Here is a 23,767-nt window from a genome sequence, read left to right as displayed (position 1 = left end):
ATGAAAGAGGTGATGAATCTCAAATCACCTACACCCGTGGTTGGCCGAGGGCAAGTTGGGGCAACGGACAGACAAGCAGCCAACCATAACCAGAGACAGAGGAGGTAGGTCCTGTATCAGTGATAATGTCAGAGTTGGCCTTGAAGAACTTGTGGAATTTTGAGATGTAAGGAAGGGATGGTGCAGGGGTGGGCCAGCCCGGGAAGAGGAAACATCTTGGAAGACAATTAGGATGTAGATGAAAAAACTCACGGTCATTTCCAATTCCACCACCATAGCCCCCATCACTGGTCCTGGTCCCCTGGAACATCTCACCTGTGCAGCCCTCTTTGACATCTCTACCACCCCCTCCATTCTGGGGGATCTCAGCAGGAGACAGTGTGTGTGAAAGCTCAGTTTTTTTCACTATTGTTGCTATTCATAAAACTGCCTGGAGATAGACAGGAGTGGGAAGCAAAGGTCAGAGGGATTAAAGAATTTGCCCAGCTGATGAGGAAGGGAATCAGGAAGCTAACCCGGGCCACCCCCATCCCCACCAGCTGTCAAATAAGGTAGATGGTGTCTGGCTTGGGTTTATAGACCCCCTAAGTGAGATCACCCTGCTTTCAATCCCAGTTCTGACATCACTGTGTGACCTTGAGCAAAGTACTTAACCTCTCTGTGCCTCCATTTCCATAGGTACAAAACGGGGTAATAATCCTTACACCAGAGCCATCGGGCAGATTAAAAAGGATCCTGCCTGTAAAATGCTTAGTATAGCGCCTGGAACACAGGAAATGTTTAAGCATTCATTCACCGCTGTTATCTCCTATCACTGATATTTATTGTTCGCACCCACTGTCTCTCATTCAGAACCTGAATTTTAGAGTCTGGTAGTTGGCTGGAGACCACGTCTGAACCTCTTCCTTAAGCCCACGATCCTCCTCAGAAAAGCTGCTCTCACTCCATTTGCAGACTTCACAAGAATTCTCTCAGCCTGGTTGTGCCATCACTCAATATGGTGCTTTGGAATCCTTCTGTTAGCACAGCTGTGTCTGGGGTCTGGGAAAGCTCTGAGGACCCCGGGGGTGAGAGATGCACATGAGAGAGGGTCTATCGAGCAAGTGGAGGTGGGGGGTGTGTAAGCAGCCTCCCATCCTGTTCACGCATCCCAGAAGAGCACCCCGTCTGGCAGGCCGGCACCCCTTCTCTTCCTGTGTGCTACCCTGGGCTGGCCCAGACGAAGAGCTTGTCTGCACCTTGGCTTAGATGGGCTTTCTTGCAAGCTCACCCACAGGGGAACATGAGAGCTGCATGCTCACTGAATCCTAGACCCTCCCGGCCTCACTCCTGGGGCCAGGTCCCCTCCATCCCTGACAGGTTCATCCAGGGACTGGGTCACTCCTGGGGCCAGGTCCCCTCCATCCCTGACAGGTTCATCCAGGGACTGGGTCGTAACCAGGAGGAAGTTGGGGGCCTCCTGGGACTTCCACCCACAGATCCCAGCTCTCCTCCTGCAGAAACCCAGCCCCGTCTTTCTTCCATGAGCACCAAAGGTGGGTCCCACACTTCTGGAATCTTGAGTGAAGCTCATGCAAGTTACATCACCCCTCAGTGCAGTGGTTTCTGTGTCTGAAGACTTCCTCATTTGCCTGCCCGCTTGTTAGCATTACAGTTGTGCTTGCTGTAATGATTTACAAGCGAGGAAAGAGGCGCTCGGGGGATAGGCAGTTGCCCCAGGTCACCAAGCTGCTAAGCGATGTGGCTCCAAAGCCTGCAGCCTTGGCACCCACCACGCTGCATCCCCAGTTTCTCCCGCCCTGACCAGGACCGGAGGATGCAGGAAGTCCAGGAGCCACTCTCAGGGAGCAACCTTCAAGTTCAACACGGCACACCGGCTCTCTCCCCGGCAGAGGAAGGACCAGCAAGAGGACCAGGAGGGAGAGGGAGGTCAGTGTTTTACGGAAGGGGATGGAGAGACATGGATGCAGTGAGGCCAGCCTGGGTGGGGGGAGGGGCTGCTGCCCAGGGGGAGGCCTGGCCTCTGGCTCCCACCCAGGGGGTCGTAGGAACAGCTGGTGGCAGCAGCACAGGCCGAGGGAGGCGGCAGGGGCCGGCTGGGCTGGCCGAGCTACAGAGGGGCTTCCTGCAGTGTCCAGCCACAGGTACCTTGGAGCAGCCCTGGGCTGAGAAATCTGAAAACCCCTCCCTTCCTGGGCTGTGGGCGGGGTGGTTGGAACACTTTCAGTTTTGTTTCTCTGCCTGCAAGAACCGAAACTCCTCGAAACAGAAGGACTCCGCAGACCAGAACATGGAGGGAAACTTCCAGGTGTGCAGGAACTGGTAAGAAGTTGCTTTCCCGGCGGCCGACCTGAGGCTGGCTAGTGAGAGGGGCAGACAGGATAAGGCTGTTTCTGAAGTTAAGAGAAAAGGGTCCTTGTGCCCAGGAGGGCCAGGGTGGAAGATTTAAACTCAGGAGATGTAGGAAGATGATGAGAGATGGTCAGGGTTGGCGAACATCCCTGAATGCCATCCCACCCCCACCCCAGATATTTCAGACTTTCTGGGACAGTTCTAAAGCCAAACAGCCAGGCTAGCTGTCCCTGCTGGGCTACTCATACTTTTCAGAACTTGGGTCCTAACTTGGAGTTCAGATCATATGCTCCGCACACCAGTCTTAGACAGAAAGGGGCCCACGGAGATTGTCCGGGACCACACCCGCCCTCACATTGAGAGGGCGCTGTGGAGCGGGGTGGGGGGACAGAGCAGGGGTCCAGACCACACCTCTAACTCAGGGAGACCCGGTCCCTTGAAGTACCTCACTCTCGAAGCTCCCTACCTGTGGTGGGAACCAGGGGGATCCCTCCCAGAGAGCTTTCTCCAGGCAGACCCTCCTGGCTGAACCAGCTCAGGAAGAGCTGAAGGGCCAGGCCGGGCAGAAGGAGAAAGGGGCCAGGCCGGGCAGAGGGGCAAGAATAGAGGAAGGGAGTGGGAAGCAGCCTTTGTGCCACCTGCTTGGGCTGTGCAGGAGCCAAGACCTTGTTCAGACCAAGCAGAGTGAGGCTCTGGCTACTCCCCTCTGGCCACATCCCATGTGCCCAGGACATGGGCGGGCAACTCTCATCATCCTTTAGGCCTTTAGAGCTATGGCCACTACGTGTCCTCTCTCCCGAGCTGCCACGAGCAAGAGCTGGTTGAAATGAAAGGAGGAGTATTAAGAAACACCCTGCCTGGGACCTGGGAGGGTCAGAAGCTTGTGTTTTTTGGGGTCTCCGAGAAGGGTCTCAACCTCTCTGTGGGTTGCACAGGTGAGCCTTAAGGCAGGGAAAGGTAGATGACTTCTCGCTCTGGGAGACCTGGGAAGCTCTCCCTATGGGGATTCTGAAAGTTGGCATTGCCCTTGCAAGGAGAGTGGGCATTCAGGGCTGGATTTCCAACTGGCTGTGGGCCAAGCAGGGGAGCGCTTGAAAATAGACAAAATATTTGAAAGAATTTGATATTTGTTATTTCATTTTAAAAACAGCTTTACCAAGGTATAATTGACATAAACTGCATTTATGGTACATTTTAAAAAATATTTATTTTATTCATTTATTTGGTTGCACCGGGTCTTAGTTGAGGCAGGTGGCCTCCTTAGTTGCGGCTCACCGGCTCCTTAGTTGTGGCATGTGAACTCTTAGTTGTGGCATGCATGTGGGATCTAGTTCCCTGACCAGGGGTTGAACCAGGGCCTTCTGCATTGAGAGTGCAGAGTCTTAACCACTGCACCACCAAGGAACTCCCTGTGGTACATTTTTAAAGTGTGCCATTTGACATGTTTGTCAAATATATCTCTATATATATATATTATATCTATAATATATCTATCGTATATCTATGTCAAACATGTTTGACATGTTTGACATAGATATATACCCATGAAACCATCACCATGTCTACTAAAATTCAATAAACTATCAAGTTAGGAAGAACAAAAGGGAATTTTATTCAAGCCACACTGAGAATGATAACCCAGGAAGCAGATTCTCAGAAAGCTCTGAGAACTGTCCCACCAGTTAGAAGTCGAAGGCACAGTCATATACATTTTTGAGACAAAGGATCATACATCAAAATGACATACTGATATTTCACAAAAAGTTCACCAAGGATACATAGTCTAAGTAAGCACGTACAAAGTGTACCAAGCAAACAGCGAGTCACTGTCACTAGGACCCCCTACAGAGCTGGGAAAGAACCCTATTCTTTTATGAAGTTACATTGCTAGCTTCAGAAGAACGAAAGAAAAAATTGATCTTTACAATCGAGCAGGCACTCCCATCTTTGAGGAGCTCTGGTTAATGTGTAATACAGATGCACACCGTACATTAGGAAGGGAGGAGGCCCAAACAAACACAGGGAGAATTTTATGTTTGATTTTTTTCTTGTCCTGCCTTAAAATATAAATTATATTTCATCCATCACAGTCAAGATAATGAACCTCTCCATTACCCCCAAAAGTTTCCTCCGGCCCCTTTGTAACCTCTGCCTCCTGCCCCTCCTCGGCCACTCCCTCTCACCCCAGGCAACAGAAGAGTTTACAGAGTATCCTTACACTTATTTTATGATTTTGCATTGTTCTGATTTAGGAACAACACGGGGAAGGGGGGCAGGTGGTATCGTCATCATATTTTCAGTGCTTGAGTCCTTGAAAGATCTTAATCCAGCAGCCCTGGATATGAAATACGGCTCCCTGCTTTATACCATGAAATAAGCCTGTTTTTCCTCCCTCTTGATCCTGCAGCAAAAGAAGCGTGGCCCCTGGCCACTTGGCCCTCCATGAGGCCTACTGTCTGCTGTTCCTGGTCCTCTGTCCAGAGTGCAAGGAACCTGTCCTGCAGGATAAGATGGAAGAGCACCGCCGGGGCGGGCACCAGCAGGTGGGGAGGCGGAAGCAGGGATGGAGGTGGGGGCACCAGGCGGCGAGTCGGAGCCCGGTCCTCACTGCAGCCCATCTCAAGTGGGCGCCCCGCGCCCAGCTCCCCCTGTGAAGTGGAAAGGGTAGTTATATCTGCCTTTCTTGTACTGCTCTGAGTCAACCCTGGTTTTCCCATCCCCTATCCTTTCTCTACAGGCAGTGGGTTCGGCCAAGGCAAGGGGGTCCCTGTTTCAGGAAAGGTAAAATGTTCTTTCGAGATGTGTCAAGAGGAGAGACAGGAAAGGAGAGCTCTAGAAGGCACTCATGGCCAAGGCTGGTCAAAGGTTAACCTTTCTCTCCTGCTGTTTCTGGAGATGGTCAAGCTCAGGCATCCATTTCAACTCAGCGGGTCCCACAGATGCTCCTTGAGCACAGGGCTGGTGCTGCAGGGAGACGAGGGAACCTGACTCCTGCCCCCAGGCGCTCACAGACCCGCACCTGACACACAGAGCCAGGGCCGCTGAGCTGGGTGGGACTCCAGCGTCTCCCTCCGTGTTTAGGTGGGGTGCGCCATGTGTCAGCAGAGCCTGCCGAAGCACTTGCTGGAGATTCACGAGGTGAGAGTCAGCTGTGATTTCTTCTCCCAAGCCCAGGAGGAGGGGAGGGGGCCAATAATAAAGACTTCCCCCCACCCCCTGCCTCCAGCTCTCTCTTCTCTCCCAGGGAGGCCTGGGGCCTGGAGCTAGCTCACCACAGGGCCTCCTGCCCCCGGATGCCCGTCAGAAGGGCCTGCCACGGTCCACAAGCCCAAGAGAGCTCGTGTTTGCCAAGGAGCATCCCCCCACCCCCCGGCCTTTCCCACCTGCTTTCTCTTACTGGCTTCAATCCCCCAGGGAAATAAGCTCATATCCCCAACGCAACTGCCGTCACTGCAGGCCAGTGACCGTGCCCGTCCCGCCTGCCTCCCCGCAGGCCAAGGAATGCCAGGAGCGCCCCGTCGAGTGCCAGTTCTGTGAGCTGGCCGTGCGCCTCAACAAGGTGGACATCCACGAGCGCCACTGCGGCAGGCGGACGGAGGTCTGCCCAGGCTGCGGCCAGCGGATCGCGCCCCACACGCTGGCCCGGCACAGAGATGAGTGCCGGGGCGAGCAGACCCGGCGCCAGAAAGGTGAGCAGGGATGGCAAGGAATGTAAGCTCTCAGCAGGACAGGTGACATGTGTGATGACAGATACACGTGTCTCAAATTCATCTGGCTATTCTGGACCGCGTACTAGAGTGGCCTTCTCGTGTGTCTGCTGTGATCTCTAAATGACTGGTCCAGGGAGACCAAGACGCCAGGAGCTGCAGGCCTGGGAGCTACACAGATGAGTGCAGAGGCAATGGGGGCCCGACACAATGGGAGGCTTCCTTGGAACCCCTCAAGCACGATTCCAGCCTAGCAGAGACCCACCTGCATCCTTTTACAGATGAGAAACCTATGCATAGAATGAAACAGGGGCTTGCTAGAGGCAGAAACCAGACAGGACACCCAAGTTCCCTGACACCAAATCAGGAGCTTTTTCCACCATCAGCAGCGGACAGAAGGGATCTAGTTGTAACTCCTGACCTTGGGGCCTATGTGTTGGCCGCCTGGTACCACTGTGTGTTCTCTTGACCTGGTTACCTCTTCATGAGGTGTGTTTACGGAGGACAGCAATGTGACAGATCTTGTGTTCACTGGTTGTTTTAGTAACACAGTAACACGTGGAGAGAGCCTAAAATCCTTTGGATGGTAAGTCTCTCCTGGTAAACAATTTTATTAAAATCGGCAAATGAAAAACTGGAGTGCTTGAGATTCGTGTACGTTTCCAGCATGGCTGGGCTTCAACACAGCCAACAAACAACTCTTCAGCACAACTTCATCAACACAACACAGCTTCAACAAGACAACACAACACAGCTTCAACACAGTCAACAAAGATGTGTGCGATAACTCCTCATTTGATCACAGAGCTCAGAAACTGGTGAAATGAAAGAGCAGTCAGACTGGACGGGGCTGGCATCTGTGGTAACGGCTCTCTCCGTCTCCTTAGAAACCGGTCCTGCTCCAGGAAAATGTCTCTTCATCCGGGCTGTGTGCTGCCCCGAGTGCACTTTTGCAGCTTAAAGGAAATGATGTGGGTGATTCCTGCTGTGGGTGGCCTGTGTGGCCAAGGACCCTGGCAGTGCAGGACACTCACGGCAGGCCGGGGACAGTTCATCATCAGGACTGCAGGCCACGTACACAGTTGTGGGGCAGTCGGCCTCGCCATTTTCAAGGGCAATCATTTGTGCTGTTGTTTCCATGCTTTTTCAGGGAAGAGAATTCCAGCTCCTGAAAGCAACATCTGCTGTCATTATTGCAACCAAATGATCCCAGGAAATAAGTATTTCCACCATATGGTGAGTAGAAATTAGTTATTTTCTAATGGTGCCAATAGCTAGTCCATATTCCAAAAAGTGTGATGTGAAAGGTGGATTCTGGGTCCAGTTTTACACAGCATGGATAACAGAGGTTCCCATATTTTTAGTTTTGCTTTGTTCAGAAAGGGATGTTGTGAATTGGTTTAGGCTAATTCAGCACACATAGTTGGTCTCCAGTCGTGCCAGCCCTTCAAGGAGCCTCCCTGACCAGTCCAGCTATCACTGATCACCTCCAAACATCTTCAGCCTTCAGGGCCTGGACATGGTAATTTGGTCCTTAATAGGACCTGCCTTATTATTTTCTGTCCCATGCGGGAGTCTTCTCAATTAGACTGTGAGCTCCCTCGAAAAAGTTAACAACTTTCTCCATCTTCCCACAGTGAAACTGATATCAGGGCTAGGTACCAAAAGGGGGACTCTAAAGATGTCACGATGTGATTGATTGATTGATTGCTTTTGCCTGGGAACATTCACAAACTCCTCCCTCCATCACTCTGAGCACGTTTTAGTGCATTAGCCCGTGCCAAGCTGCTCCCTTCTTTTGCAGGATGGAGCATTTTCTTTCTGGGGAAACTTCCTAAGGCTTCTCTCCAAAGAACTCATTTCCTTCTGCTTGGATGGAGCGCTGTTTGTCCTTTCTTTACCCTTCAATTCAGAGAAATATGAATATCAGAACTAAAGAGACCCTAGGGGTGATCTAGACCTTTTTGTTTATTGTGGGACAATACATATAAAATTTACCATTAGTGACATTTAGTGCATTTTAATAGGAACACTTGACTTAATGAAGTCTAAATTAATCATATTCCCTACCCTCCTTACAAACAATATATGGATTTGAGAACATGTTGACTCCGATTCTCTATTCCCACCTTATATGTAAATGCTATGGAATTTAGTTTCACCTTGTTTTCATACTATCCCTCTTTAGTCATTATTATTGCTGTCATTTTGTGCAATTCATGCCTGCTTGAATATACTCACACATTTACCTTTCTCTTTGCTCACGTTCTTTCTTAAATCCCAAGCTTTCCGTCTGGGTAGGATTTCTCTCTTCCTGAAATACACGTCTAGGTAGTTCCCTCAGCAAGAAGCTGTGAGGAGTAAATTTTTAGTTGCCTGCACAGGTACTTTCTTCCTGCATTATTGAATGGTAGTTTAACTGTGCATCCAATTCTACGTTAACCGTTATTTTCTCTTAGCATTTTGAAATTTAGTCCACCGTCTTCCCCCCTCTATGATTGCTGTTGATAAGTCTGCTCTCAGTGTAACTGCCATTCCTTTGTGGATAACCCTTTTTCTTTGGTTGATTTCAAGATCCTCTTTGCCGCTGATCTTCCTGGTTTCACTGCAATGCATCCAAGAGAAGATTTATTTTTATTCATCCTGCTTAAAACAATATGCTCAAGTGTGTTTATTTTTCTCCTCTCTTCTTCAGAATTTCTCCTGCCCAAATCTAAAGATTTAGTTCTGCCTTAATCAGTTCTGAGAAGTCTCAGCTATAATCTGAGAATCTTGGAATCCCCAATATTCCTTAACCCCTCCATGTTCTCCCAACTCTTTCTGTGGAACATATTGGATGTACATCAGGCCTTCTCGTTCTATCCTCATGTCCCTTAACCTTTCACATTTTCTATTTCTCTCTTCTATATTCTGAATAATTTCCTCACATCTATTTTCAAGTTCATTCTTTCTTGGCCAAATCTAACCTGCTATTTTTAAGCCTATCCATTGAGGTTCAGTGTCTGTATTTTTCATTTTAAGAAGTTCTGTTTATCTCTCTTTCAAATTCACCTACTCTTTTTTTCATAGGGTCGTATTCTTTTCTCTTGTTTGAATCATTTTTGATTAATTTATTTTACAGTCTCTCTCCTATAGTTCTGTTATCTGAACTCCTTGGAGACTAATCCTGCTAATGGTTGTGTCTATGACTCTTACCCAAGGTAGAGTGTTTCCTTGTGTGTAAATTTGAATCGTGAGTTTCTATTTGGTGAGACTCTATCTGTGAGAATCCTGTATGACCTAGTTTGGGATTATGTAACCTCCAGAGGGATTTTGTGATGGCTCTGCCCTACATCCCAAATTTTACATTAATTCTTCTGCTTGGGTATTCCCAGAGCGTGAGGATTTTGTAAATCTGAACCCCAAATACAAGGATGGCATGAGCCTCGGATTTTGAGTTTTCAGGAGTGTCGGTTTTGCTTCCCCACCCTCAATTTCTAGTCCAAGGTAGACAAGCTTTCTTGCCACTTTCCTTTTCCAATTAGCCGATTCTTTTCTCTTAGCCACCACAGGTTAGCCTTCAAGGTTCCCAGCTTTACTCAGGGAAAGGGGAATCTTAACTGCCAATTTCACTTCTTGTGTGGATGGGACTCTTCTCTTATCCAAGCTCTTAGATACGAGGTTGACCCCACGTCTCCTCCTAAAGTGTCAGCTCATGTGCTTAACAGGTCAGGTCTTCATTCCTGGAACATGGAGCTTGCTTGCTTTCTTGCAAAGTCAGCTCAGTGAATGTTTGTCATATTTTATCCAGCATTTCAGAGTGGGAAAATTTCAGGTTATCTTGCCTATTGTATTGTCCACCATTAAAGCTGAGGTCATTTTAAAATTTGAAGTATGACTCATAATTGCAGGACAGATGCCGTCCAATCTCAGATTCTGTGACATATTCTCCAGTTGGGAAACCAGATATTCCTCCTTCATCCCTTTCAAGTCAGGCTGCTGAAGATCAAACTTCCACAGCAGAGAAAGACGTCCGTCCAAAGATGAAAAATACAAGCAGATTTCCCCTTCTTTCTGAAAAGTCAACACGGCAAGCACCAAGAGGCACAAACAAAACCACGGATCTGCCTTTGAAGTCTTATGGCAAGCTCCGGGAGTCCTCTCCTGTAGAAGACGAGACGGCCTATGACATTCTGAGGAGGTGTTCTCAGTGTGGCATCCTACTTCCCCTGCCAACCCTAACCCAACATCAGGTACCCAGCCTCCATTCTCTCCTTATCTGGCTGGGAGCCATCTGGACAGTATTTCGAGAGACCCAAGACCTGCAGGATATTCTCAGACATCTTTATCTCCCCTTTCTCTGTGTGTCCGAATCCATTCTCATAGCACCTATCACCTGGTTATATATGTGCATCATCTCCCACCTCTGAAGGCAGAGCCAGATCTTTCATCTCTGTATCTCCAGTTCCCAGCCCAGGGAATGACCACAGCAAATGCCCCAAAACTGTGGAGCAAACAAATGAACAGAGCACACCCAATCTAGCTCTCTAGCTCATGGTGTAGATAAGGCAGTCCAGGCCCAGAGATCAGAGCCTTGGTCAAGATACTAAGTCAGTTGGTATCTTGCCTCCAGCAGATCAGGATTTGCAGCCTCAATAGCCTGATTTTTTACATCCTAGATTATTTTCCAATAATAATAAGAATTGGTATTAGAGGTAGTTAACCATTATGCACCAGTTACAATGCAAAGCTCTTTACAAATGGTTAATCATTATAAAAAACATGCAGGTATTTTATCCCTATCTTACAGATAAGGAAACTAGACAGAAAGGTGAGTAGCTTCCCCAGGATTATACAACTAGAGAGTGGCAGAATCCAGCCTAAAATACATGTGTATATAGTTCCAAAGCTTATGCTTTTAAGCCCCAAACAGGATGCCTCACTCAAAAAAAAAAAAAAAACCTTTCATTATTTGATGTTTTTCAAAATACAAAAGTACTAGATACTACTAAATACTAGGTTTTGTTGTAACCAGTTGACATGATACCATACAAACAAATATAAAGATAAAGCTCATCCTCCCCGACACCCACCCCACTTCCCCAGTCCCACGCCCTGAGATACTAGTTTCAGTATCCTGGTGGGTATCCTTCCAAAGCTTTACCTCTGTTCACACAAACATGAACAAGCCTCTATGGGGTTTGAATTGTTTTTTCTTTTCCCCTATATATCATCTTCCTATATTCATTACTCTGCCATTTGCCTTTTTCACTGAATATATGATGCACACTCCTTACAAAAAAGTAGACCTAGATCTTGTTTTTTCTAACTTCTCTATATGCACACAGCACATAATTTTACAAAGCTGAGTGAATTTCATACTTGCTGGGGGTGTTATTATTGCCATATTTCCTTGCCTCCCACAATTTGAAATTTCCTTCCATACTTCCCTCCATCCTTACATAATAGGGTTGCCGAATTTAGCAAATAAAAATTCATTACTTGGGACAAAAATAACTACAAAATAATTGCATGAGACATACTTATACAAAAAAAATTCTTTGTTTCTCTGAAATTACAATTTAACTGGACATCTTGTATTTTATCTGGCAACTCTGTTATATAACCACACACACACATACACATTTGGAGTCCAATTATACACATTTCTTTGCATCTGAATGTTATGATTCATCAATACCCAAGGACATCCCTCCAAGTCAAATGATGTTGTCCCCCCCCTTTTTTAATGGCATAAGAGTCCATGGTGTGGGTATCCTCTAATCTGTTCGTCCACCCCCCTCACGATGATAGGCCTCTATTACACATTGTCCCAAGCCTCCCACAGACCCCTCATGGCTCACTGGGCTCCATACATTTTCTATGGCATCTGTAGCTCAGGGTTCCTGCTCCGGGAACTGGGGATAGGATTACCCAGAGATATCCTAGGAACTAACACTCCCCACTTTAAACACATTGAACTTTTTTTAATATCCATTTCTTTAGGAGAAATGCTGGTGGTTAGCTTCATCAAAAGGAAAACAAGTGAGAAGTTCCAGCTAGCTTTGGAAAAGAAAAGGTACAACAGATTTAGAAGATTTTGTTTTTACACTGGTTTTTCTGCTTGCTTTCTGTGCTAGTCTTTACTTGTGAAAAGAGATGGGTTTTATTCACTGGGTTTCTTTCTTGTAGAAGAAAAGGTTTGGATTCTGTTTTCCTCCTTTTGAGCCGAGATGTTGGTTTCCCCGAGAGCTACAGATAAACCAGAAGAAAAAGGGGCTCTGTCTCTTCTGCCTGAGAATTCTGATCAAGCATCTAGGCTCCACACAGCCTGGACACCTTAGGGAACCCAGCTTTGTCCCCGAAGAATAAAAAAGCCCTCCCTGAAAACTTGTCCTCCACCTTTCTGTAGATTTTTCACTGGTTTTCCAGGGCCACGGATGGCAGCGGCTAGCACGGCAAGGAAAGGGGAGTGGCAGCAAAGAAGAAATGGAGAAAGGAAGAGAAAAATGAGGCTGGGTGGCAGGGGAGAGCCAGGTAAAGCACAAAGAGGTGCTAGTGAGGGCTGTTGGCAGGGAGACCAGCTGGGAGACACCTAGAGATGCAGCCCACCTCCCAGCAAACAGCACACCCTACCTTTCTGCCTGGCCCATGGGGAGACCCCAGACCCCACCAGGGAAGGAAGGGCCCAGGACACCCCACCCTCCCGAAACTGGAAAAGTGGGGCATTTCTCAAGCTTTGTCAAGTTGGCGAAGAAGTCAGGTTTGCTTAAGACTTTCCTTGGGTCGGCAGCGACAGTGGTTTCCCAGAGAGAGGCCCCGCACGCTGAGTCCCCGGGACTGGACAGGACCCCTGGGATGGGTCAGGACAGGAAAGGTGGCGACTGCGCGGGCCTGCGCCCCAAGTCCGGGGGCAGAACCTCTTCCTCGCATGAGGAGGGACGGGTAGGGGGCGCGGGGCCCAGCCTCCCGCCTCTGGCCCCCCGGCCAGGGCGCCTTCCCGGGCCATCTGCGCGGGGACCCGTCTTGCCCCGCACGCGCACGATCGGTTGAGCTGGCAACCCCAGGTTTGGGCCCCGCGGCCGCGGTTATGAGCAGAGCCCCGCAAGTGGCGGCGCGTCACAAAGGCGGCCGGGCGCTCGGCCTCTAGCCTCTGCGGGGCCTGGCGCGGAGCCGGCAGTGGCGCCGGTGGCGTCGGAGCCGAGGCGGCGCGGGCGCAGCGGGCCGGCGCTCGCGGTCCCAGCAGCCCGAGCAGAGAGCGGCGGGTCGTGGCGAGCAGCGGGTAAGGCGGCTCGAGCGGGCGCAGGCTGGGGACGCCCCCCGAGGCCAGCGCGGGGGTGCGGGGCTGCCCTCCTCACGTGCCGCCCCCGCGAGGCTCCTGGGCCACCTCCCCTCCCCGGGTGATCGGACACCCAGGTTTCCTCCCAGGCTTGGCAGCTGTGTGACGTGGTAAGCCCAGCCTAGGTTCCAGCGTCCTTAGGCTGGGTTGGAATCCCGCTCCCCACCTAGCAGGCCATCTCACCGGGACACTTTCCTAACCTCCCATTTGTAAATACCTTCCCTACAGGGATGTTTTGGAAGCACCTTGCCACCCACTTTCTGATGGCAGCAAACACTTGTATAACATTTACTGTGTGCCAGGCACTGTTCTGTATATCAGCCCGTTTAATTCCCCCAACGCTAGGAGAAAGGTACTTTTATTACCCATATTTACAGATGTGGAGACTGAGGCATAAATAAATTAATTAACTTGCCTAAGGTCACATACCGCAGTTGACAGAACCAGGATCCAACCCACTAAGCTACAAGAGGGGAGGTTCCAGGCGGTAACATGACTTTTGGACCACTTGCAACACCTTTCCCAGCCCACCAAAGATGTTCTTCCAACCCCCCCGCCCCCCATGGCTTAAAGTGTATGATAATTCTTCAGACCCTGTGACCTTGCTGGGTCAAAGTGCTTCGATTAGCTTTCGAACTGGTTAGCTTTTTTCTTTTTTCTTTTCTTTTCCCTTGGCCGCTCTGCGAGGCTTGTGGGATCTTAGTTCCCTGAACAGGGATCTAACTGGTGCCCCCTGCAGTGGAAGTGAGGAGTCCTAACCACTGGACCACGAGGGAATTCCCTGGTTTAGCTTTTCTTGAGCATCTCTTAGGTCCCTTGCTCCTTACTAAGTGCCGTGGAGTCCCCTAGCCCCGGGCAGTTTATATGTGATTGAAGACACAACCTTATTTCTTCATTAGTTAAATGTTTAAGTACTTCCTCAAAAGAAGAATGAGGCTGTCCCTAGTCTCAAGGAGTGTGTGGGTTTCTGGGAGAGAAAGGCTTAGATTATACTAAGGATGGACACAGGGAGAGAGGGGAAAGAGAAGGGGAGCCGGCTGACCCCACTGGAGCCCTGTGTCCTGGGTGGGGGCAGGCTGCTACCAGTTCCTGTGTGGAAGTCTGTCTGGGTGGGAGATGGGAGGGCCGGCTGGAGGCAGGGGCCAAACTGTTCTGTAGGTGATCGTGGGGTAAGGAGGACAAAGGCACGGGGGAAGACCCCAAAATAGGTCCCCTACGGGAGCTTGCTTGAGGATGCTCATCACCACTGTGCTGTTGGGGGGAGCTGGAAGAGGCCTGGGGGTCCATCACAGGGAGAGTGGGTAAGAGAAAGAAGGGGATACCCACCACCGGGTCTATTCGGATGACAGATGCCGTGTGAGACGTACGCAGGGCAACATGAATGATGCTTACAGACACTGAACACACATTTGGCAAGCACGCACACAAACAAAAAGCAGCACATCAAACACACTGGAATAGTTGCCTGTGGTGGGGAGCAATGGAGTGGGACATAGAATTAAAAGGGAATAAATGAATAAATAGAATCAAAGAGAGGTCTTGGGGGCTTCCCTGGTGGCGCAGTGGTTGAGAATCTGCCTGCCAATGCAGGGGACACGGGTTCGAGCCCTGGTCCGGGAAGATCCCACATGCCGCGGAGCAACTGGGCCCGTGAGCCACAATTACTGAGCCTGCACGTCTGGAGCCTGTGCTCCGCAACAAGAGAGGCCACGACAGTGAGAGGCCCGCGCACCGTGATGAAGAGTTGCCCCCACTTGCCACAACTAGAGAAAGCCCTCGCACAGAAACAAAGACCCAACACAGCCAAAAATAAATAAATAATTTAAAAAAAAAAAAAAGAGAGAGGTCTTGCACAGACAAGTGTCTGTCCCGAACTGAAAATTATGATTAACTTGTCCCTCTGAACCCGAGGCCTGAAAAGTGGAGGTAGGAAAAAAGTATAAGAGAAAGAGTAAGAAAGCCCAGGTCTAGCCTGAGTCCTGTTACTAACTTGCTGTGTGACCATAGGCAAGCCCCTTTACCTCTCTGTGTCTAGTTTCCATCTGTTAAAAAAAAAAAAAAAAACTCAATTCTCAGATCTCTTCCAGCTCTGAGTTTTTGTGAACCACAATGAATGATCTTGGGTTACCTGGTAAAGAAGCCAGTAAAAGCTTTATGGAGTGGTAGGGCTTGAACTTTAAAAATGGGGGGTTTGGGAGAGGTAAAGAAAAGGAGGGTAGTTCTCAGGCAGGGGAAACATTGAAAGCAAAGCCATGAAGATTTTCACAGCAGATGGCTATGAAAAGTCTGACCGAGGGCTCAGTGTATCTGGCGGGGCCTTAGCCCAGTTCTTCCCTGGGACTCCCTAGCCTGGCTGGGGATACCACCTGCAATCCAACAGCCAAGTCAGAGAACTTTCAGTCCTCCCAGTACAGGTGTTCACCAGTTACCAAATCATGTCTGCCAAAGAACTCACTGCCCACCCCGATTCCCGCTATAATGCCACCCTAGTCCCAGGCTTCAAGCCTGGCCTCTACTATGGACCATCCTTCCTCCACTCCCCCAGAGTATTCTTTCTTTACCTCAAGACTGACCACATCACTTCTGGGCGTGTGATCCTTCGACCTGCCCTGACCTCAGCTGAGGTTCTCCACCTTTGTTCTGCTGCTGCACCTTTTGAATATAAACACAGCCATCAGCAATGTCGCTCAACACAGACACTGATTCTCATCCAGAGAAGATGTCAGAATTCCAAAGTCTTAGGAAGAGGGGACAGTGAAAATCCCTGGCTGTAGGACACAGCCTTTATCACATCATTCAGAGCATCTTGATTGATGCCCTTGAACCAGCACCTCCCACTGCTCCAGCTCCAGTTCCATCACTCCCTGACCCTCACAAGTTAAGCTCCAAGCAATTTTTAGTTCCGTGAATGTGAACACATCACGTATACTCACAGTTCTGTGGCTTTGCCCATCTTGTTCCCTCTGCCTGGAATATACCAGTTCCTCCACCACCAACCTGTCTGCCTTGCAAATCCTACTCACCCTGCAAAACCCAGCTCAGACGCCACCTCCTCTGAGCAGCCCTCTCTACTTCTCACACAGACAGAACTAATCCCCCTGTTTGTGCTACCCTGCACCATGAATATGCCTGAGGATTTTCATGTCTCCCACAGTGTTGTCATTGAGTCCCGGTCTATGTCCCTGATAGACCCCTGATGGGCTGTGACTCCTTGCAGGTGTGCACAGTGTGGTGGATTTATCATTGCACCCCCTGCACCAGCCCAGTACCTACACATGGGGCCATAGTGCAAGTTTGTTCCATTGGGTTTAATATGTGTTTGGCAGGTGATGGTTCTTCCTCTTTACTCCCCACAGAAAACAAGTGATTGCTTTGCTTTCCTCATTTTTGGAAGCCCTGCCTACCACACAGCTGCAGTGGACATCCCGGTTCCTTGATGGACGAAGAAGGCCAACCGATCCAGCCTCAAGACGAGAGCTGCTGGGCCACCCTTCCCGATGTGTGCCTACATCGTATTTTCTGGTGGCTGGGAGACAAAGACAGGTCCAGAGCGGCCCTTGTCTGCAGAAAGTGGAACCAGATGATGTATTCGGCTGACCTCTGGCGATACAGGACCATCACGTTTACTGGGAGACCTTCCAGGGTACACGCGTCCGAATTTGTGTCGGCTCTTTGGTATGTTAAGAAATTCGGTCGTTATCTGGAGCACCTGGAGATCAAATTGCTGCATCCTTACAACGCTGTCCTGACCAAGAAGTTCCAGGTCACCATGCAAAGCCTTCTCTCGTGTCTGGGCAAGAGAAACAACCGTCTGAAATCTCTGTCCATCCAGCACCTGGAACTGGACCGCCTGGTCTGGAGGAACAGCATCAGGAACTTGCTCATGAAAAGCTTGAGCTCATTCTTGAAGAAAATGGGCAAACACCTGGATTATCTCAGCCTGAAAGGGGCTAGGCTCACCGTGGGGCAAGGCTGCCACATCCTCAACTCCCTGAGCTACTCAAGGAAAGAGAGTGTGGTGTCAGAGCTCAACCTCGAGGACTTCTTCAGCCACCACCTCGCTGTCTACGGCAGCCCCCAGTTCAACAAGACCATGGCCACGTTCCACAGCCTGGAGTCCCTGAGCCTCAACTACAACTGCATCTCCGACGAGCTGCTGGAGAACTTGTGTGAGAACAATGCCGGCACCCTCTGGACCATGAACATCAAGTGCCACAGTCATGACCCCCACGAGCAGGTCATCTGGGGCATGTCCTGGGCCAAGCTGGCGAGGTACGCCACCAACCTGAGAGTCAACTTCTTCTTTGAGCAAGTCATGGAGTATGAGCGCTTGGCCCGGATCCTCCTGCAGGAGATCCCCATCAGGAGCATCAGTCTGAGAAACTGCTCTTTCAGCGACCCCGACTGGTCCATGAGGCCCACTCTGACGGATCTCCTGCCCACCTTCCGGCACACTCTGCAGGTAGGTATGAGCTGAGGGCTGGGAGGCTCGTGAGGAGGGGCTGCCCCTCGGGTTCCTGCTACCTGCTCTGGGCTGGGCTTGCACACACTCACTCAAGGTCAAATTGAGGTTCTGGGAAACGTCACCAAACTAAGCCTCCCCCGGTCCCCAAGACCGCAGCAGAGGACAAAAGCTACTGCTCACTTCCTATACGTGGAACCAATTCCTGATTGGCTGTCAACCAAGGAAAGCTCCTACATCCCTGGCTCAGAGCTGTGAGGCCTGAGCATGAAGGTGCCTCTACAGGTGAGAAGCAGGTCAGCAGCTTCTTCTACTTCTCCACCCAGTCACAGCAGCACACAGGACCCAGTGTGACTCCAAACCAGACAAAAAGCCAAATTTGACCCAAGTTACAGAAGAGCTCAGAGGTGTGGGCTGTTCTCTAATCTGGCAGCTCCCGATCTATAAAATTGGGATCATTTTGTTCCCCCCCCCGCCCCGCAAAGACCTCTCAGAAGGCTGTGAGGATTGATACTGAAGCGTATAAATACCACTACTAACAGTGAGGGATGACAAATTGCTAAGAGCTCATTTACGCTCACACAGCCCTGAAGTGGGCAGGCAGACATCATAACCATTCGGTGCTGCCCATGGTCACCTGGCTAGTCCATCGCAGAGCCAGGAGCACCACTTTGGTCTCCAGACTCCAGATACATTGCCTCGAAACTCCAAGTTTCGTAAATTTGGATGAGATCACTTTCATTCCCAAATCCCTTCTTCCGACACCTGCGTGTCCAGTGCCCCTTATCTAAAGCGCTTGAACCACCGTGGGCTGCCAGGCCAAAGCCAGGGCACGAAGGTGTTATGAAATGATCCAGCCAATCCCAGCATCTCTGTCCACATCCGTCTTCCCCTTTGGTGCTTTTCCAGAAACTAACTTTTGAGTTCAACAACAAAAATGAGTCTCTGGACAAGGAGCTGCACCGCCTCATCTTATCCTGCAGGAAGTTGTTTTACTTCAAAGTCTGGGCTTTCCTTGATGTTAAGTTTGTGGAGCAGATCCTGCAGAGTCAGGAAGAAGGGCGGTGTGCCCTGCGCACACTCAAGGTAAGAGCCCCCCCGGGGTGGGTTCCATGGGGATCGGGCAAGGGCATCCAGACCCCTGGGCGGGCAGGCGTCCAGCCCCAGTGTTCCTGCTCTGGGGTGAAGGTCAGGAGTGAGGCAGGGCATGGGGGGGTGGACGTCTCACAAGTCTGTCCATTGGAAATTAACAGTTTCACGGAAGGGAATCTGGAGCTTTCATCCTTAGTTGGGTTTGGGCTTTTCCTGATTCTGCCAACAATTGTACGTGTACATCATTCAGATTGTCTTCAGGGTCCGGGTGATGTAGCCACTGTGTGTGTGTGTGTGTGTGTGTGTGTGTGTGTGTGTGTGTATGTGTGCACGCGTGTGTGTGTGCGCGTGCGGAGGTGTTTGTCTATCGGCACAGGTGAGAATTTACACAAACAGATATGAGACGAATGAAGAGGACAGGACACTGTGGGAAATTTACAGGAAGTACAGACAGCTGATCGATTCAGAGCTTAACTATGTTGTCATCGCTTACTCCATGAGGTAACGAGCGCTCTCCAGAGGAAGAAAGCCAAGAGCACTTTGAACTTGACAATCCGAGCCTCACAGAATGACACTTGGGGCATCCCTTACCCCCACCCCTTTTTCTCCTCTCTCTCCTCTTTACTAGTTTCACACCAACATGACACCCCAGCAACGGCTGGGACTTCTATGTGAAGACACCAGGTGACTTTAAAGTGCTATCTTTACCAACTATCCGGGGGTGATTTCTTTTTTTGTCATTTGGTTTTGCTTTTTGACCCTCACTCAGCCACAGAGCTGAAAGCCCAAAGCCGCTTGGAGCAGTGTCTTACTCGGGGACCCTGACTAATCTCCCTCCGGAAAAGGTGTAAGTAGCCAGAGAGCAAATAGAGCAGCTGCATTTTCCACTGACTGTCAGTGTCAATTCAGAAACACTTTCTATCCTGGCTGACCTTCACATCAGAGCCTCCTGCCACTGACGCTGGCCAGGCCTGATCTCAGTTGAATGAAATTCACCAGCACATCCTAGAGTGAAGCAGGGAAATTCCCTCGTTTAGAAGGAGCCTGCTCAGAGCCGGAACTCCCTCCCACAGGAGATCAGCCCCTAATTTATCAGTGTTGTGGACTCGGGTCTCCCGCATCTGCTTTTCTGGTGTCTCCTTTATAATGCATCCAGGCAGCATGGCACCCAGCCTGCTACAAACGTTCAGTTCTCATGTGGGGCTGAACCAGAAGTGGCCTTTACACTCATATTCACGAAGAATCTGTAATGTCCTGGAGAACTATTCCTAATGCAATGTTAAGTGAAACAGTAGCCCTTGAGGAGGAACTAAAAGTCCTTGACTTTCCTTAATGGTTAAACTATGATTATTTTGTCTTCTTTGACTGTTTGCATTTCTTTCTGCATTTTCTTGCTTCTCTGATTAAATTTATTCTTTGGCTAAAGTTTTTCTACAGACAAGAGGTGGCAGAGGGTAAGGGGTATCTGTCCCAGGAAGGCCCCATAGGGTCCTGCTTGGTTATAATCTAAGGAGAGCTCCCAGGTCTTAGTTGCTGAAACCAGAAGGGCCCTTGGGAGCCATCTAGTGCCTGTGGACCAGAAACGAGGCAGCTTGCTTTAGCGGAGAGGGAAGGCTCAGCTGGAGTGCAGACCACCTGGGAGACTGACTGATTGATTGATTGGTATAATGACTTATTCATGCTGTGGACCAGTTCTGGTTAGTTTCCTTTCATCCCCAAACACAGAATCTAAGCATAGAGGACTCTTTTATGGAAAATATGTTAACAGAAGTAACATTTTTATGAACATGTTTTCCATAAAAGAGTGAATTCGTTTTCCAGTTTTGCAAATCTCTTGCACATCCCGCTTAATAGCAGACAGCTGGGTTCTCATCCGGGTTTCTGTGGTCTGTCATAACGTCAAACGCCGTGCGTGGAGCCTCCGCAAAACTCCAGAAAGAATTAGAGTGAAAAAGGCACGTAACGTCTTGCTATTAGTGGATCTCTTGAAAAACGGTCTCAAGGACCCTCAAAGATTCCCCTGACCACACAGAGAGCTACCGCACAGACCTTCCTGTTCCCCGAGGAATCGAAACAGCATCAAGCCCGGGAGAGTCCTAGTGGGAATGTGCAGAGGACACGAGGTTTCCGAACCCACGGATTTTTAACAGGTATCCACTTTTTTATTTACCGCATTCAGAGGCGCAGTGGTAGGTGGAGACACAGACTTGTGGCCTCGCTGGGTGACAGCTTATCCACGCCTGTCCTCCAGTGCAGGGCAAGAAGCCGGAGGGCCGCTCCCACACGCCTCCCCCTGCTGAGGGTCCGCAGAGAGCACGCGGTTCTTTGCAGAAACGCGCAGAAGAAACTGGCACGTCCTGTCTTGTACTTATGAGCAGGAAACACATTCTGACTTCCCGGTGCCTCCTCTCAGCTGTTGGCGGAGCTGATGAAGCCCCGGCCACCAAGTGACTGGGGTCAGCGCCTCAGAATTTACGAAGATAGGAGGAAAGTAGGGCTGTGATCAGACTAAGGTGTAAACAGTTACCCCAGGCAAATTGACAGTGAAAGTGCAGTTTTTCTTTTCTTTTTTTTTTTTTTATTTATTTTTGGCTGTGTTGGGTCTTCGTTTCTGTGCGAGGGCTTTCTCTAGTTGCGGCGAGCGGGGGCCACTCTTCATTGCGGTGCGCGGGCCTTTCACTATCGCGGCCTCTCTTGTTGCGGAGCACAGGCTCCAGACGCGCAAGCTCAGTAGTTGTGGCTCACGGGCCCAGTTGCTCCGCGGCATGTGGGATCTTCCCGGACCAGGGCTCGAACCCGTGTCCCCTGCATTGGCAGGCAGATTCTCAACCACTGCGCCACCAGGGAAGCCCAGTTTTTCATTTTTGAAAAGACTCTCAGGGGCGGACCTCTGACTCTCTGGGCTGGAAGGATTCTGAGACTTGGGTTCTTGGTCCACTTAGGTCACTAATTTGTGCGACCCTAAATAAGTTCTTTATCCTGCTCAGGTCTTAGTTTCTGCTATTTGTCAAATGGGAAAAGCTGAACAGTGTATCACTGAGGTCCCTGAAAGACTAATAATGCTGGGATGGGGTGTGTGACACTGAACCTGGTGTGAATGGCCACATTCCTCAGCCCCAAAGCACCTGGGCTTCCAAGCCAGGCTGCCTGGGTTTGAGTCCTGAGCTGCCCCTCACTTGCTGTGTGTGTGCCCTTCGGCAAGTATTTCCCGTTTCCCCGAGTGTTAACAGCTCTGTTTGTGCATGGAAAAATAATAGCGCCTTCCACCCGGGTCTGCTGTGAGGGATCAATGATTTAATACATGTGATACCACACATAAGCCTATCCCTTGGACGTTCAACAAATGTTGGCTTTTATCTTGTTTAATAAATGAGGAAACAGACTCAGAAAAGGAAGGTCACTTGCCCAAAGTCATACAGCCAGTTCGTGGCAGAACCAATACTATGGTTTTCTGATTCAGAACCCAGAACTCTTTCTCCCAACCCTAAGGATAAAACGCGAAGAATCCAGTTCCCCTCCCCATCCCTACTCAGCCCATGCCAGACAGATAATTAAAGTGATCACTGGTTGAGTATTTACTATGTGATAGGTATTAATTCACAGTTTCATTTAATCCTCACTACAGCTCTTGAAGGTAGAGACTGTTATCCCTCTTTGAGAGAGAGAAGAAAACTGAGGCTTAGCAAGATGAACCTGCCCAAGGTCACACACTTAGGAAGCTTTGGAAGTGAGCCTCAAACCCAACCCAACTCCAAAGCCATTCTCTTACTTACCACGTATCCCCTCCCACAGCAAAAAGATTTGGAGTCAATTATACTGTAATTCCATTTAGCACAAGAGCGTGTAGAGGAGAGGATCAATGAAAACTTTTGTTTTACTGTGTTTAGCTTAGAAATGCTGCCGGGTCCAACAGATCTCTTAAGAACCAAGTATCTGAGTAAAACAGAACAATATGAATTCATCGTTACGATGTTTTTAGGATGATGTCATTGTTTCAGAAAAAAACGTCACCAGCGGTAACTTGATAGAAACAATCTTTTATTAAAACAAAATAGTCCGCTTCTTTTTTTTTATACTTTATTCAGATTTTCTTAGTTTTTTTTTTAATTTTTATTTATTTATTTATTTATTTATGGCTGTGTTGGGTCTTCGTTTCTTGTGCGAGGGCTTTCTCTAGTTGTGGCAAGCGGGGGCCACTCTTCATCGCGGTGCGCGGGCCTCTCACTATTGCGGCCTCTCTTGTTGCGGAGCACAGGCTCCAGACGCGCAGGCTCAGTAGTTGTGGCTCACGCGCCCAGTTGCTCCGCGGCATGTGGGATCTTCCCAGACCAGGGCTCGAACCCGTGTCCCCTGCACTGGCAGGCAGATTCTCAACCACTGCGCCACCAGGGAAGCCCTAGTCCGCTTCTTTGATGGATACTTACCCCTTTATACAAGTGACCCAAACAGCTATTCAGAGAGGGGACCTACAGAAAATTTGATTTGCAGTTGGAGGCCACAGAACTGTATTAGTTCACTGGATGAATATCACACACGGAGAGAAATTTGCCTGCCTTCCCTGGGTGGTGTTTAGAAAATTGATCTGATTCCTATTCCTCTACATTTGCAAAAGTACAGATTTTAAAAAACACTGTCTAGACACAGCCACACAGAAAATCTCAAATGTTCAGGTGGTGTGTAAGCCCCTTGAGAGCATACATTTTTGCTTTGTTCATTGTGTATCCCGCGTCCGTAGAACTGTGCCAGGCACAGCAGAGGCACTCACCATTGAATGATTTAAAATAAGATCTTGTTGAGGTGTGAGTCCACCTTTGTTTACAGTAAATAATTGCTTTT

At 49.5% G+C, this 23,767-nt stretch overlaps 2 protein-coding genes across 8 annotated transcripts; both read left to right on the top strand.

Annotated features, from left to right (window-relative positions):
* Window positions 1-16,805, top strand: XAF1 (XIAP associated factor 1). 7 transcript variants are annotated; one of them, XM_036835958.1, is made up of 9 exons: window positions 1-104; window positions 1,789-2,322; window positions 4,760-4,895; window positions 5,434-5,490; window positions 5,846-6,041; window positions 7,210-7,295; window positions 9,950-10,291; window positions 12,045-12,117; window positions 16,772-16,805. In XM_036835958.1, the coding sequence occupies exons 1-8, from the start codon at window positions 1-3 to the stop codon at window positions 12,099-12,101; spliced, it is 1,512 nt and encodes a 503-aa protein (XP_036691853.1). In that variant the 3' UTR covers window positions 12,102-12,117; window positions 16,772-16,805. The 7 variants fall into 7 exon arrangements, with proteins under 7 accessions (XP_036691853.1, XP_036691852.1, XP_036691851.1 ...); XM_036835957.1 differs by lacking the exon at window positions 16,772-16,805 and adding an exon at window positions 12,291-12,399; XM_036835956.1 differs by lacking the exon at window positions 16,772-16,805 and adding an exon at window positions 12,231-12,399.
* On the top strand, window positions 16,795-19,521 carry FBXO39 (F-box protein 39). Its single transcript, XM_036835966.1, has 3 exons — window positions 16,795-17,839; window positions 18,749-18,925; window positions 19,308-19,521. Exons 1-3 carry the CDS (start codon window positions 16,814-16,816, stop codon window positions 19,434-19,436), a joined length of 1,332 nt encoding a protein of 443 aa, XP_036691861.1. The 5' UTR covers window positions 16,795-16,813; the 3' UTR covers window positions 19,437-19,521.
* Window positions 19,522-23,767: the final 4,246 nt, after the last annotated feature.

This window comes from Balaenoptera musculus, chromosome 20, assembly GCF_009873245.2.
Source record: "Balaenoptera musculus isolate JJ_BM4_2016_0621 chromosome 20, mBalMus1.pri.v3, whole genome shotgun sequence".
NCBI lineage: Eukaryota > Metazoa > Chordata > Mammalia > Artiodactyla > Balaenopteridae > Balaenoptera > Balaenoptera musculus.
This window is presented reverse-complemented; position numbering and strand designations above follow the sequence as displayed.